The 12,525-nt window shown below is 49.3% G+C and overlaps 1 protein-coding gene across 1 annotated transcript in view; it reads right to left on the bottom strand.

Moving 5' to 3' along the window:
- Positions 1-2,454: 2,454 nt before the first annotated feature.
- The window catches only part of DNAH3 (dynein axonemal heavy chain 3), a 109,079-nt gene continuing 99,008 nt past the window's right edge, over positions 2,455-12,525 (bottom strand). The window contains exons 55-61 of the mRNA XM_074323111.2: positions 10,911-11,027; positions 9,042-9,196; positions 8,148-8,315; positions 6,540-6,682; positions 4,982-5,186; positions 4,197-4,334; positions 2,455-2,808 (exon numbers count right to left, since the gene is read on the bottom strand). Coding sequence (XP_074179212.2) covers positions 2,455-2,808; positions 4,197-4,334; positions 4,982-5,186; positions 6,540-6,682; positions 8,148-8,315; positions 9,042-9,196; positions 10,911-11,027 — 1,280 coding nt within the window. The remainder of the gene's footprint in view (positions 2,809-4,196; positions 4,335-4,981; positions 5,187-6,539; positions 6,683-8,147; positions 8,316-9,041; positions 9,197-10,910; positions 11,028-12,525) is intronic.

The raw sequence follows: 12,525 nt of genomic DNA, 5'->3' as shown, positions 1-12,525 counted from the left end.
GGTCCCTTTCTAAGGTGGTTCTGACTGTGCCATTTCCGTCTTAATCTGTGGAGTGTGGAAATCACCTCCTCCAAGATGGAAGTCCACCTAATTGCTACTTAGCCTCTAAGTATCTTCTGTGTGCCAGAAATCTTACTTATGAATTTCAGCTGCCTAGCTTCCTTTGTAAGGATGCATGTTTTGGTACACAAAAACATAATTGTCAGTTTACTTCCAAACCTTCCAGTAACATGTTGGTTTATAATAGCTTCCCCCCCCCCCTTTTTCTCTCCAAGAATCTCCATCTTTGGTCTCTTAAAGGCGGAACCTATCTTCCCTTCATCCCTTCTTTCAATGAAATTTTCTTCCAACACTGACAAGGGCTGAAAACCATTTACCCAACAGCTAGATTTTTAAAGCGCAAGGACAGGCTTGTTGGCAAGTTTTGTCTGATGTCATCTGCTGAGCAATTTATAGGAAGGGCGCACAGCTTCTCACCAAGCTGATCTCGGGCCGCCTCTGCCCCAGGACTCCAGCCTCTAACCAGGATTCCTGAATAACATCCTGCTCTTTCCCAATGTGCTACTGGAGGCCAATAAACTACCACATTGGTCCCAACAAAAAGTGACCTCATGGCAAACTTACGGCCATCTTTGCAAAGTGGAGGACATTTTTAAAATTACAAAAATGCAATCCATTGTACGGAAACATTCTGTCCCCTGACCCCTGAGGAATGAAACGGCCAGTCCCTGCCTCCTTCAGCTTTTTGGTGCTGAAGCGGGAGTTAGATGCCTGTACTTAAAATCCAGCTGTTCTCTCAGCATCCCCCTTAGGGCCTTGCAAGATGTAGTGTCACTGACCTAACCAGTCCAAGACGGAGGGCTTTGGGACCCTGATCACCTTTCCACCTCACATGACTAACGATCTTACTGGAATGATAAGGCCGGTCCAGCTAGCTATCCATTCGGATTTTCTTTCCCCCATGGAAAAGAAAAAGTATTTCTTGGGGGGGAAAAAAAGCTATTAACCTACCTACTTCGAGCTGAAGGAGGCTGGCTGCTCCTGTTTCTCTGTTGCCCCCAGGCAAGATTAGGAGAGTTGGCCGTTGGCACTTCATCTCGGGGTCACATAGATGATCTGCTGATCTTATAGTTCACAGACCTCAATCAGAATTTGATTGGTGCCCTGTTCCCACGAAGAAACAAGGTTTCGGGATATGTTTATTTGATTCGCAGGTGTTTCCTGCCTTCAGAAGAAATCAAAGATCCGAGTCAGGACATTTCTTCTAGTGAAGAAGCAGAGTCTTAATGTTCCCAGGCCAGCCACATTAAGACTCTTAAACAGCCTATGTCTTTTCTCAGCGATGAACGGTCCAATGGAATGTCCTGGAAGAAGCCACTTAGAGCCAAAGAGCTACATGAGAGAGTCAGCTGAGAAGTAATACATCAAGAATTTGATTTTTATCTCCCTCAGGATTCTCTTCCAGCTGGCCCTGGGAAGAAACAGTGATAAACTAGAAATTTCTTGGACATGGTTGAAGCTAATCTCATCTAAGATTCTACATCATGACAGTGCCAAGTCCTCAGCAAGGAGGCAGCATGTGGTAGTGAGAACTGCACTGGGTTCTAGAGCCAGACAGACCTCTGCTCTGCAATGCTGAAAGAGTGAGGTGATCTCTGGCAAGTTACTTAATCTCCTTGAACCTCCAGAGGGAGAGACCATCATACCCAACATAGGAATAAGCAAGACATCTGAAGGGCACAACCCATGGCACATAGTAGGCATGCGACAAATACTGGTTCTCTCATGTCCCCTTTCTTCCTGAAATGTCGGCCCGTCTGTGTAGGCTGGTAGAGAAACATTTGGGTCTTGGTGCGACCACAACTAGCTGTGGACCTTTGGGCTAGTTAGTTTTCTACACCTGTTTCTGCATCTCTAAAATGGAGAAAATGGTAATACCTACCACACGAGATGGTTGTGAGGAGTGCATTTCAAATATACCAAGAGCCTGAGAAAAAAAGTGGCCCAAGCCTCTTTTAGCCTCTGAGAAACTGGTTCACATGGGTTTACATTAGCCCATGTCAACCAGCTAAGCAAGAAGCAGTTAAATCTCAGTGACAGTTACAGCAAAATAATAAGGAAAAAGTCACTGCAAAGGAGCTTAGCCCCACGGCTGAAGGTCTGGGTTGGAGAGTCCGACTGCGAGCGTTCAGTCCGGGCTCACCTTCTGAGCAGCTGTCTCATGTGGGGGTGGTAAGTACCTTCTCTGTGTCACCATCACTGTAGCCGTCAAGGAGGATGATAATACTCTACTTTCTAGGGCTGCTCTGAACACCTGGCTCACAGGAGTGCGCTGTCAGCATTACTGTCACCATTATCACCATCATCACCGCACCCTGGGACCCTCAAGAAAGGACAGCTAGGTCGTAGTGGAGAAAGAGAGGCCGTTTATTTGCTGTGCTGAGACAGACACCATCAGTTATCCAGCTGGCACAGAGAGGCTACCCCTCGGTTTATCCAGTGCTTCTGGGGCCTGTCTGTCGGAAGTTCCATGGAGAGGACGTAGTTGGTGGAGTGGCCTGTGGTGGAGAGGGTTCCTCTCCGGGCACTTGTTTTATACACTGGACACACGTAAATGTTCTCGTGCAGAAACGTCGCACTTTCCCCAGGTTTCAGCCAAATGATGGGCAGTGGGTCATAGAGGATTTTGGGGAGAGACTCCCCGAGCTGCATCCTTATCCTGTCCCAACGGGCACCTTCTAAGAAGAGTCCTTTTATGTAGGCCCCATCTTTTGGGTTTTTCTTCATGACCGTTTCTTGTGTGGTTACCTGGAAGACAGGAAGCTGTGAGTTTCATGACTGGCCATTTTCCTAAACGGGGCACCATGAAGAGACTGCAAAAGTGCTACCTGGCTGCAATGTCTGCCTTTCCCAGGATGCATCTTGCAGGACACTGGGCTTCTGCGATAAGAGTCCTGCCTGTCATACACAGGTCAGGCATGATTTCTAGTCAGCATGCTGCCCTGAGATACAGGAGGGATAGAGAATGCACTGAAGGAGGAGTTGGGGGCCTCATTGAGCAATCCTTTCCCTTTGGGACCTGGAGCTATACAATGAGGGGTCCGATTCAGATGCATGCTGGCAAAACAGTTGTCTGGGGGGAGAAATAAAGCCTTGATTTGTGGTTCTTGTCACTGTGGTGTAGAGACTCCCACCATGGTCAATTTCAGGCTCTCAGCTATTTAACAAGTAGCCCCACCTGCTGAGTTGGTGTGAGCCAGCTGCAGACCCCTGTCTAGATTCCTGGGTGGTAAACTCAAATTCCTTTCGGTAAGTGCAGAAAATGGTCTAGGTGTAGGAGAATGGGCAGTGGTGGGGATGATGGTGAACCAGAGAGCACAGGCTCCATTTAAAATCATTCAAACTCGAATCTTTTGGTTATTGTCAATGGAATGTTCTTCCCATTTCCACTTCTAAGTACTTATTGCTAGAATAGGAAAAGGCTATCGATTTTTATGTAGTTAACCAGTATCCAGTCACCTTACAAATTCTATGAATTCTGATAGATACGTTTTTAGGGTCTTTTGGGATTTCTAGGTATACAAAAGATGATTTTATCTTTTTTCCAATGTTTATGCGTTATTTTGTTTCATTACTGCATTAACTTTGGCTTAACATTATCTTCAAAGGCCCATCAAGTGAAGTTTATTCATAAACTAAATTGAGACCAAGGGCAACCAGTTTGTGACCTCTGGACTAGCTGAACTCAAAGGATCTTTCCACAGAACTTAAAATTCTATAATGCTCTATGTAACAGTCCATCTTACTCCTTTCTCTCCATTTGGTATGGGTGAGCCCTGATGATTGGCAATTCCTTTAACCTCACTGCAAGCAAAGGACTACCCAAGACCAATAATATCCTTCAAAGTGCAGAGCCCATCATGACGAATAGACAGCGTGAGGATGCTTTCATTTCTCGGGTATGATGGTGGCAGGTTTTCCTTTGGAAAGAGTCCTTTTTATATACACAGAGACAAAGCCTTGGGAAGCCTCTGATTCTGTCAGGGATAATGCTTGGAGCCACCGTAAGTCATGCTAAAACTCCATGTGGACCATCTCAGAAGCATTTGGGCCACATGTTTGGCCTAATAAGGAAATGGGCAACACTGCTTTCTCTGGCTGACCCGTTGGGCGGGCCTAACCCCAAGTCCTCTTACCTCAAACTCAAATCCGATGTGGTCGATGGGGATGGTGTATTTCCGGGCATAATTCTGAGAGACACCCGTCAAAAAAGACTGTGTGAAGTAGAATCCGGAGATCCAAAAGACCACAGGGGGTCCATTGTCAATCCATTCCTGAACAGCCACAGAAATAGAAATTCAAATCAACAAAACATCAAAGTTAGTTCAAGGGCGGGTAATGTAAATGAGTCCCATTAAGAAATAGGCTTTTTCTCATTTTCCTTGGAACAGGAATTCTCGGTTTCACTATTTTCCCACTTTTGTAATGAAGGGACAAAGAAATATATGTCTGCTTTATGCAAAGCATAGGTGCAAGCTGGTGTCAGGGATACAGAGAGCAGGGGAGAATAGGTGCCGAGTCTGGACTGAGCGATAAACACTCGCCTCCAGAAGCAAGAGTGCCGGCCCATTGATTCCCCCCACTTTTTTTTTAAACAGGGCAGACGTCTTGATTTTTATGTGTAATAATCCAATGTTTACAGGCTAGCTCAGAACTCTTTAAGTTACCAGGTAGCCAAACCAAATAGATCTTTTAGCCACGTCTGCCCCGTGAGCCACCAGTTTGTGACATTTACAGTAGTTCCTCCCCTGTCCTCCGGAGGCCATAATCTTTTGCCAGAACTTGGAAAGTCTCCCTTCCCGCCCTCAACTCTGGGAAGACTGTTTCCAGTAGGAGCTCAGTCCAGGCTGCCGCCTCTACTCCCTCTGCCTCCCCACCTGACTGAGCGTGCCAGGTGCCCAGTTACCCGACTCCCAGGTACCTGGAAGAAGGCCAGGCGGGCCAGCAGGTCAGCCACATAGCCCCCCAGGGGCTTCAGCGATGGGTAGGACTTGGCCATCCACATGGCTGGCACTTTCCCCATGAGCATGCTACTGAAGACATCCTCCAGCTCGGAGGACATCAGGACCTGCCCTTTGATGGCTCGGCCAAGATTGATGAGGCTTCCGCGAACCACTTCGGTCAACCTGGAAGAACAAAGGGGCCGGCTCAGCCTGCTCTCCAGGGGCCTCGTCCTACCCAAGCACACTGATCCAGGTCTCTCTTAACTTCCCCTCCTTTCAGAGGTCAAACAATTAATGTGCATTCATGGTAGAACACTTACAGAGATGAGAAAAAAATTAAATACCCATTATCTCACCACCTAAAGATAGCTTTGATGGATATATGGGGTCGGACAATTAAGCTTGCGAACTTAGTTGTCCGACCTTCGTATCTCTTTCCAGATTTTTCTGTATGGAAACACAAATTATTTTTTAATGGGATCACACTATATTACTTTTCTGTACTCTGTTTTTCTCTCTTAGCATATAGGGATCTTCTTCCCAATCCAGGGGAGTTAAATTGTCCTTTTTAATGACTGCAAGGTGTTCGATTTAACTATTCCCCTCCTGCTGAAATTTATTCTTTCTAGCTTGTTGTCACTGTAAACAATATTGCTAGGAACATCCATTCATATCAATCTTTGTGGAAATGAATAACGATTTTCTTACGAACATTTTTAGGTCAGCGGGTAATGCAATCTTAAGGGTTTTGAACCATATTGCCAAAGTCGTTCTTTTTATAGACTAGGAGGTGTGTTCCTGAGAAAAGGCAGCTGAAGGGCAGCCTGGGAGATGCCAAGATCACCTGCCCCCCATTCTGGCCTCTTGGTTATGAGGCCTGACCCAGCCCAGAGGGAATGCACTTGAGATGCCAAAGAATCTGCCACCAGAGAGAGCTTGTCATCGCCAAAGATTTATGAAATCCTGAATGGACACGAGAGTGATCAGATGCAAGAAGAGAGTCCGATGTGTAACCACGAAACAGTCGTACTATTAATAAGAGGAATTTAAGGTTCAGACGTTTGGTGCGTGTGCTTCGCTGAGGAGTCACGGGCAAAGCTACCAGCTGAGGGATTGTACCACACGCTTCTAATGATTACACCTAAATACCTACTTGCAAAAGTTTTCTTTCTATTCTTGCTACTAGGCGCTCTGCTAGTTTCAGTGTTTTCAGTACGCAAGGAAGGAACATTGGCAAACACACACACGGTGCTTGGAGCCACATCGGCCACCAAGCAGCAAGGGCTCCATCAAAATGGCTTGAATGGCTCCTTCTGCTATTAGCCTGCGCTTGGTGGTGGTTTTTACCTGCCTTTGCAGATGTCACATGAGTGAGTGGCAGAGAACAGGACTGACTGAGCCCTGGGCCAGCACACAGCCCGCGCCCCCACGATGGGTGGGGCACACGGCTTCCTCTGCAGAGCAACCCCTTATTACGTGTCCCACTCAGGCACGGCCCGCACAGCCCCCTGCCCCAGCTCCCAGGACCTGGCCCACCTGTTGAACCTGATGAGCTCCTGCCTCAGGACGGTGTTCATGGATTCCTCATAGACCACGGGGTACAGCTTCATGACCACGTCCAGATCAAAGTCCTTGGGGAGCTTGGAGAGTATGTCCTGGGCCAGCTCCTCAATCACTTCCTTCAAGGGCAGCAGAGAGGCGAGTGAGGAACAAGCCTGTGGTCTGTGGCTTCGGGTACACCTGACACAGTCAGCACTCGGCTTTTTAAACACAGTCTGTTGGACCTTACCGGGCACGCTCCTACGGGAGCCAGTTCTGCAGGTGAAGGGGTGGGGCATGGACACAACCCCCCCCCTGCCTTGGGCAGGACATCACTCTTTGGCCCAGAAAGTCAAAAGCGGAGCCCTGTCCTCACACCTGGAGCAAAGGCCTGGGGCCAGGCAAGGCACTCCTGCCTTCAAGGTCACCCCTGGGTGACAATCTCCCGCGGCGCTCTCTCACAGCTGGCCCGAGGACCAGCTCCTGGACAGATGGGGCTCTCGCTCAGTGCCAGTGCCAGGATGCCAGGGAAGGCAGGGGGCCATTCTTCAGCCTGGGGCAGCAGGCTCAGCCCATTAGGGAGGGGACAGCCCCAGCGGAACAAGAAGGAATGGGGCCTGGGAGTGGGCTGTGCCATCCTGCGGCTCTGGAGGCTGGAATGTCCACTCCTTTCCCATTTCCCACTGGGACGGGAAGTTCCACCCCCCAAGTTGAGACACCCCAACCAGGCTGGTTTCCCTTCATACCTATTACTACTTCCGGCACCATGAGCCACATCAAGAAACCAAGAATGCAAAACCCACAGCTGAGAGGGGCCGAACGTGGGCGAACTGGGTAGATGGAGAAGGGAAGGGAAGGATGGGAGAGAAGAGGGTGAGGTGGAGTCAGGGGATGGTGGTTCTGCGTCTGGTTCTACCCCGCGTCTGTGGGCCTTAAAGCGAGTCCCTTCCTCTCGCAGGGTTCGTTTCACCCTCATCTGTAGATGAGGAGGGTGGGTGTGTCAGTGCTTCCCAAAGCATGAAGCACCCAACACGATTCCAGGTGCCTCCAGGATATGAAGCAAATAACGCTGAACCACATGGCGAGAGCGTCACCCTCTTCTCAAGTTTCATCCACCTTTCTCTCTTCACTCCCGTGCAGGACAAAGTCTGAGGTCAGTGCTAGCTGAACACCGTGTGACACCTGCTTTCACAGGACACCAGCAAGGACTCAGTGACCACCTGGGGAGAGTCTAGGAAACGCTTGGCTTTCGTTTTGTTTCTGTGGCATCATGATTTGATGGAAGTGGTCCTGGGTTTCCATTGGTGGTAACGGTAGACGGTTTTTGAAATCAATGATTTTAAGCAAAACAGAATTGGTCTTAAATATTATGTAAGTGGAGTATAGCTGATATGGGGGTACAGGTTACACAGGAACCGCTGATGTCTTGGAAACACTGGGCTCTTCCAGCTCTGTATCTGAGGACGCTCCCAGTGAGACCAGAGCACACGCGCCCTCCCACAGGGGGCTGCCAGGCCTCCCCTTTCTGCCTCTTGTTCATCACACACAATCTGCGTGCCCCTCAGAGAGCACACTGTCTGGGAAATGGAATGCCAGCCCGGTTACCTGAGGAGACTTGCCACTCTCTCCCGACTGTCTGGGCAGGGTCAGCAGCACCCCCTGAAACAGCTGGTTGGTTTCCTGGTTGTCCTTGGTGATGTCGGCATTTTCATGGAGGCCAAACACTTCTGGGTGGGCCGTGATGGGGAGGTTCCTGAGATAGTCGATGTAGGACTGGAAAGGAAATCTTCAGGTGACACAAATGTGGGTTCCCTGGAATCCTACAGGTCACCCAGGGCATGGCCAGACCTGACCTGAGCAAGAATCACACTGGATCAGGAGCAAGCGACACACACACACACACACACACACACACACACACACGGGGTGAACATGTCCCAAGTTCTGCATTTTCTGGCTTTGAAGTCAGACAGAACTGGGTTTGGGCCCAGCCTCAACACAAAGTAACTCTCTAACCTTGAACTTGAAACCCCAGTTTTTTAGTCTGTCAATGGAAAGACAAATGAGGGTATGAAGGAGTACGGCCTTGGCATAGAACAGGGACTCAGTAAATGAAGCCCTTTTCATCCTTCCTTCAGATTTCTTATTTTCTTCTTTCCTTTCTCTTTCTCCCATCCAGTTTTCCGGTCCCCCCCTTTTTGCCACCTTCTGAACCTTTGTTTGCAAGTAGCGATGTCCAGCCTGTTCACTACCAAGGCTGCATCTCCACTTCCCTCCCCACCCCAAATGGATCCCATATTGTAAAAAACCTTGTCTCCAAACACATCGCATGCGTTAGACAGTAATGATGTCTCACTCATAGGCGCCGTGGAATACTGGAAATAGCTCACCGTCCCAAGGCTACCCCTGGGCACTGTTTGGCTGTGCTGCAGCCTCTGGCCACTTGGAGGCAGCCGCGCCCCCTGGGGACACAGGGCCCTCTCCCTCCCCGCCCCTCACCTGGTAGGAGCCATGGGGAGGGATGTAGTAAGTGTCTCCGGGAGCGACATAGTAATGGTCCTGCTCGATTTCCTTACAGTAGAACGTGGAGAGAAGGGATAGCAGGAGACGCCTGTCTTTGTCATCGGTCACTCTGCCTCCGTAATTACACTCCCCTGGGGACGACAGGCCCAGGAAGAAGTTGAGCCCAGGGAAGGTCATAAAGAACTTGGTCATTAACCTCAAACAGAAGGTTCTGGGAGCTAAGGAGCTGCCTGAACAGGGTGGGTCTGAGCTGCAGGCAGTTTGGTCGGGAGACCGACCCAGATGTACTGTGTGTGGCGACGCTGCGAGCATGGCTTGCCCCTCTGGAGAAGGACTTTCACTCAGCACACCTACATCACGGCACTTACGCAGTGGGGGTCAGCGGGGGTTTGTGTTGGGGGACACTACGCTGAGTGGAGGTCTGTCTGACCTTCTGCACTGCACTGAAGCGGGGTTTCTCCATCTCTGTACCGTTCACGGCTTGGGCTGCTGCGTTCTGTGCTGTGGGCCTGTCCTGGGTGCTGTACGGTGTTGAGCAGCAGCCCTGCCTTCACTCAGTAGAACCCTCATTTAGTCGTGACGACCAAAAATGTCTGCAGACATTGCCAAGTGCCCCCTGGGGGGCAAACTCACCCCGGTGACAATTGCTGCTCTTAAGCCTCAGTCTCATCAGCTGGAAAATGGGCTTACAACATGGAGCTCATAGAATGCTGTGAGGCTCAATGTGCTCATTGCGTCGTGGATGAAAAGGGGTCCCATGGAAGTAACCTCCCAGGGAGACCGATCATAAATTCCCAGCTGGGCAGGTCAGGGTGGGGAGTCACCCCCCAGGCCTGTAACTTCTTTAGTGAGAGGCTTATCTTTGCCGTAAACAGCCCTGTCCATTGTTTCTGTGCATCTCATTAACACACCTTTGACATAAGTGGGACCACCCTCAAAAGAGCACCTGGCCTTGTAAACTACCCTGTAGTCCAATCCCCGCCTTGCTTTCTCCCACCTCCATATCGTCTTCCTTAATTTCCCTTCTGAATTCCAAATGCATAAAAGAAGCTGCAAACTGTTATTCTGAGAAGCATTCTTCTCAGTCTGTTGAGATCTTGTTTCCAGGCGTATCCTCTCTTGTCTCAAATAAGTTCTTATAAAAATTTTCTACAGGGATGGACGCTTCTTACGTCAACCATGTATGCAAAGCGCCTGCCACGTGACGGGGCAGAGGGTCCAGACAAACCCTTAACATATGGAGCTCAGGACGGAACTTGTGTGTAATCTTGAAGAAGCTGGGTTTTCCCTCCGACTTCTGAACATGGTATTGCATTCCGCTGGCACATCTCTATTTTGTCCTTGAGGGCAGTGACCAAGTCCATTAAATGTTGGATTCTGCTTATTGGGTTGCTTTGACATAAAGCACCAGGTTTTCTTTTCACCTTAGGGTCCCTCTCCTTCCTCCCTCCCACTGCCTACCCCCTTTCTTCTCCCACTTATAAAACTCCTACTCATCCCTCAAAACCCATCTTTATGCCTTCACGAGGTTTTCCATGGCTATCCCCTGCCCCATCCCTGAGATTTCATCATTGGGCTGCCTTTCTCCTTTATAAGTGTTTCTCCTGTTGAACTTATCACTGTATTGTCATTTTTTTAAAAAATCTCTCTCCTTGTGAAGCCTTTGAGAGTAGGGATTATATCTTAATTTTGTTGTTACGTTTTACAAAATCCAGCATGGTGAGCAGCATTAGTGAGAGCTCAAAGAATGAGTGAGCAAATGAATGACTGGAGATAGGAGAGGAGCAGGCGGGGGGGGGTCTGACACTGGAGGTTCCCAGCTGCACGGGCCCCTCCCACACGTACCTGTCAGGTAGGTCAGAGCATCGAACGGCACCTCCTCATACTCGTTCAGAAACATCTGGGTCTGCCGCATACTGATCCGCAGGTCGGATTCGTTGAATTCATAAGGAATATTCCAACCTGCATGAGGCAGAGAAAAATGAGAGGCTTCATTCAGGGCCGAGAGCTCTCAGTTTCCACTCGGAGATGTAGCTGGAGGGGTTAAGCTCAAGCTCAGCCCCATGAATCAAGCACCAGCCCAAGTATTTGCCTTGACATTCCGCCCGAGAAAACATCCATTCCAAAACCAGTTTCCTGATGGAGCTCCCCATTTGTTAAGGAAGATGTTAACATCCTGGGATTTGTGGAATGAGAATTATGCGCCCCGGCTGGAATACTGTGGCAATGCACAGAGCTCCAAAAACAGCACCAAAGCCTAGCGAGAAAGCAGTATGTATGGCTGGGCGGCAGAACCAAGGCAGCTTTGAGAATTCCCCTCCTCGTGGTCATGGGAGAACTGGGTGGCTGGCCTTGAAGGAAGTCCCTCTTGTATTTACAAGGGTATAATGAGAAATGCCCAGGGGGGCTGGACCCGTGACACAAGCGTGTGAGCTGGGCCTGGAAAAGAGAAAAGGGATGGTGGGGCCTGTGCTTGTCAATGGAGACATTCACGTCCTCCTAAACATTCACATTCAAAGGGAAAAGATACCGAAGTGCTAAAATTTGTGTTCTGGCAAAGAAAACACAACAGGGCAGCTGGCTGCAAACCAAACTGTTGCACGGCTCTTTGGAGGCCTGGCAAGGTGGGAGGACGTGGTGGGTGAACGGCAGATGCAAAGCGAGTGCCTGCCTTGGCTGTGTGGTCCCTGCACCCCGCAGTGGAAGGCTCCGCCGGTCTGGGGGATGAACTGGAACCAAAGTGTGTAGGTAGAAGGAAAGGAAGAAGATGCCAGAATCCACAAGAGGACAATTGCCTCCTCCTCCAACCCAAAAGCATGGCTGACAGTACCGAGGAGGGTCATTTCAAGGCTGCTGAACAGAATCCAAGGCAGTTTGTGGGTGAGACGGGTAATCCAACCTTAAAGCACGATGATACGGGACCTGTTTTTAGCAGTTCGAGGAGCTGCTCTAACGAAGAGTACTAGGTTAGCATTAAGTTAAGTCATGGTTGGTACGTTAGTAAAGAAATGTATTTTTCTATTGTTAAGAAGAAGCACAGACAAATGTCCCAGCTACAGTTCTTTCACTGTTGTGCACATGTAAAAGAGAGCTACCTAGAATGTTATAAATCACCTGCTGACACTCCCTGGAGAATGGCTGTTGTGCCTGAAATAGTCCAAGTTGCCAAAGGGAAGGGCCTACCAGCTTCTCATTGTCACTTCGGCGATCAGGGGACCTCTGATTTTGCTGCAATACCTCTTTCCCTGACATGGACGCTGACCTGCTCATAGGGTTGCCAGATTTATCAAATAAAAATACAGGACACTCAGTGAAATTTTCATTTCAGATTAGTATATGTATGTCCCAAATGTCACACGGAACATACTTACACCGTATTTTATTGGCAACCCCATCCGAGGACCAACTCGAGCACACACCTGCGTCCGTCTGTGATTGTCCCCAGGGGTCCCCCAGGGAT

This window comes from Rhinolophus sinicus, chromosome 10 (genome assembly GCF_057876585.1).
Source record: "Rhinolophus sinicus isolate RSI-liver-muscle chromosome 10, RSI-T2T, whole genome shotgun sequence".
In the NCBI taxonomy this organism is placed as follows: Eukaryota; Metazoa; Chordata; class Mammalia; order Chiroptera; family Rhinolophidae; genus Rhinolophus; species Rhinolophus sinicus.
Note: the sequence above shows the minus strand (reverse complement) of the source record. Positions and strands in the feature narration are given on the sequence as shown.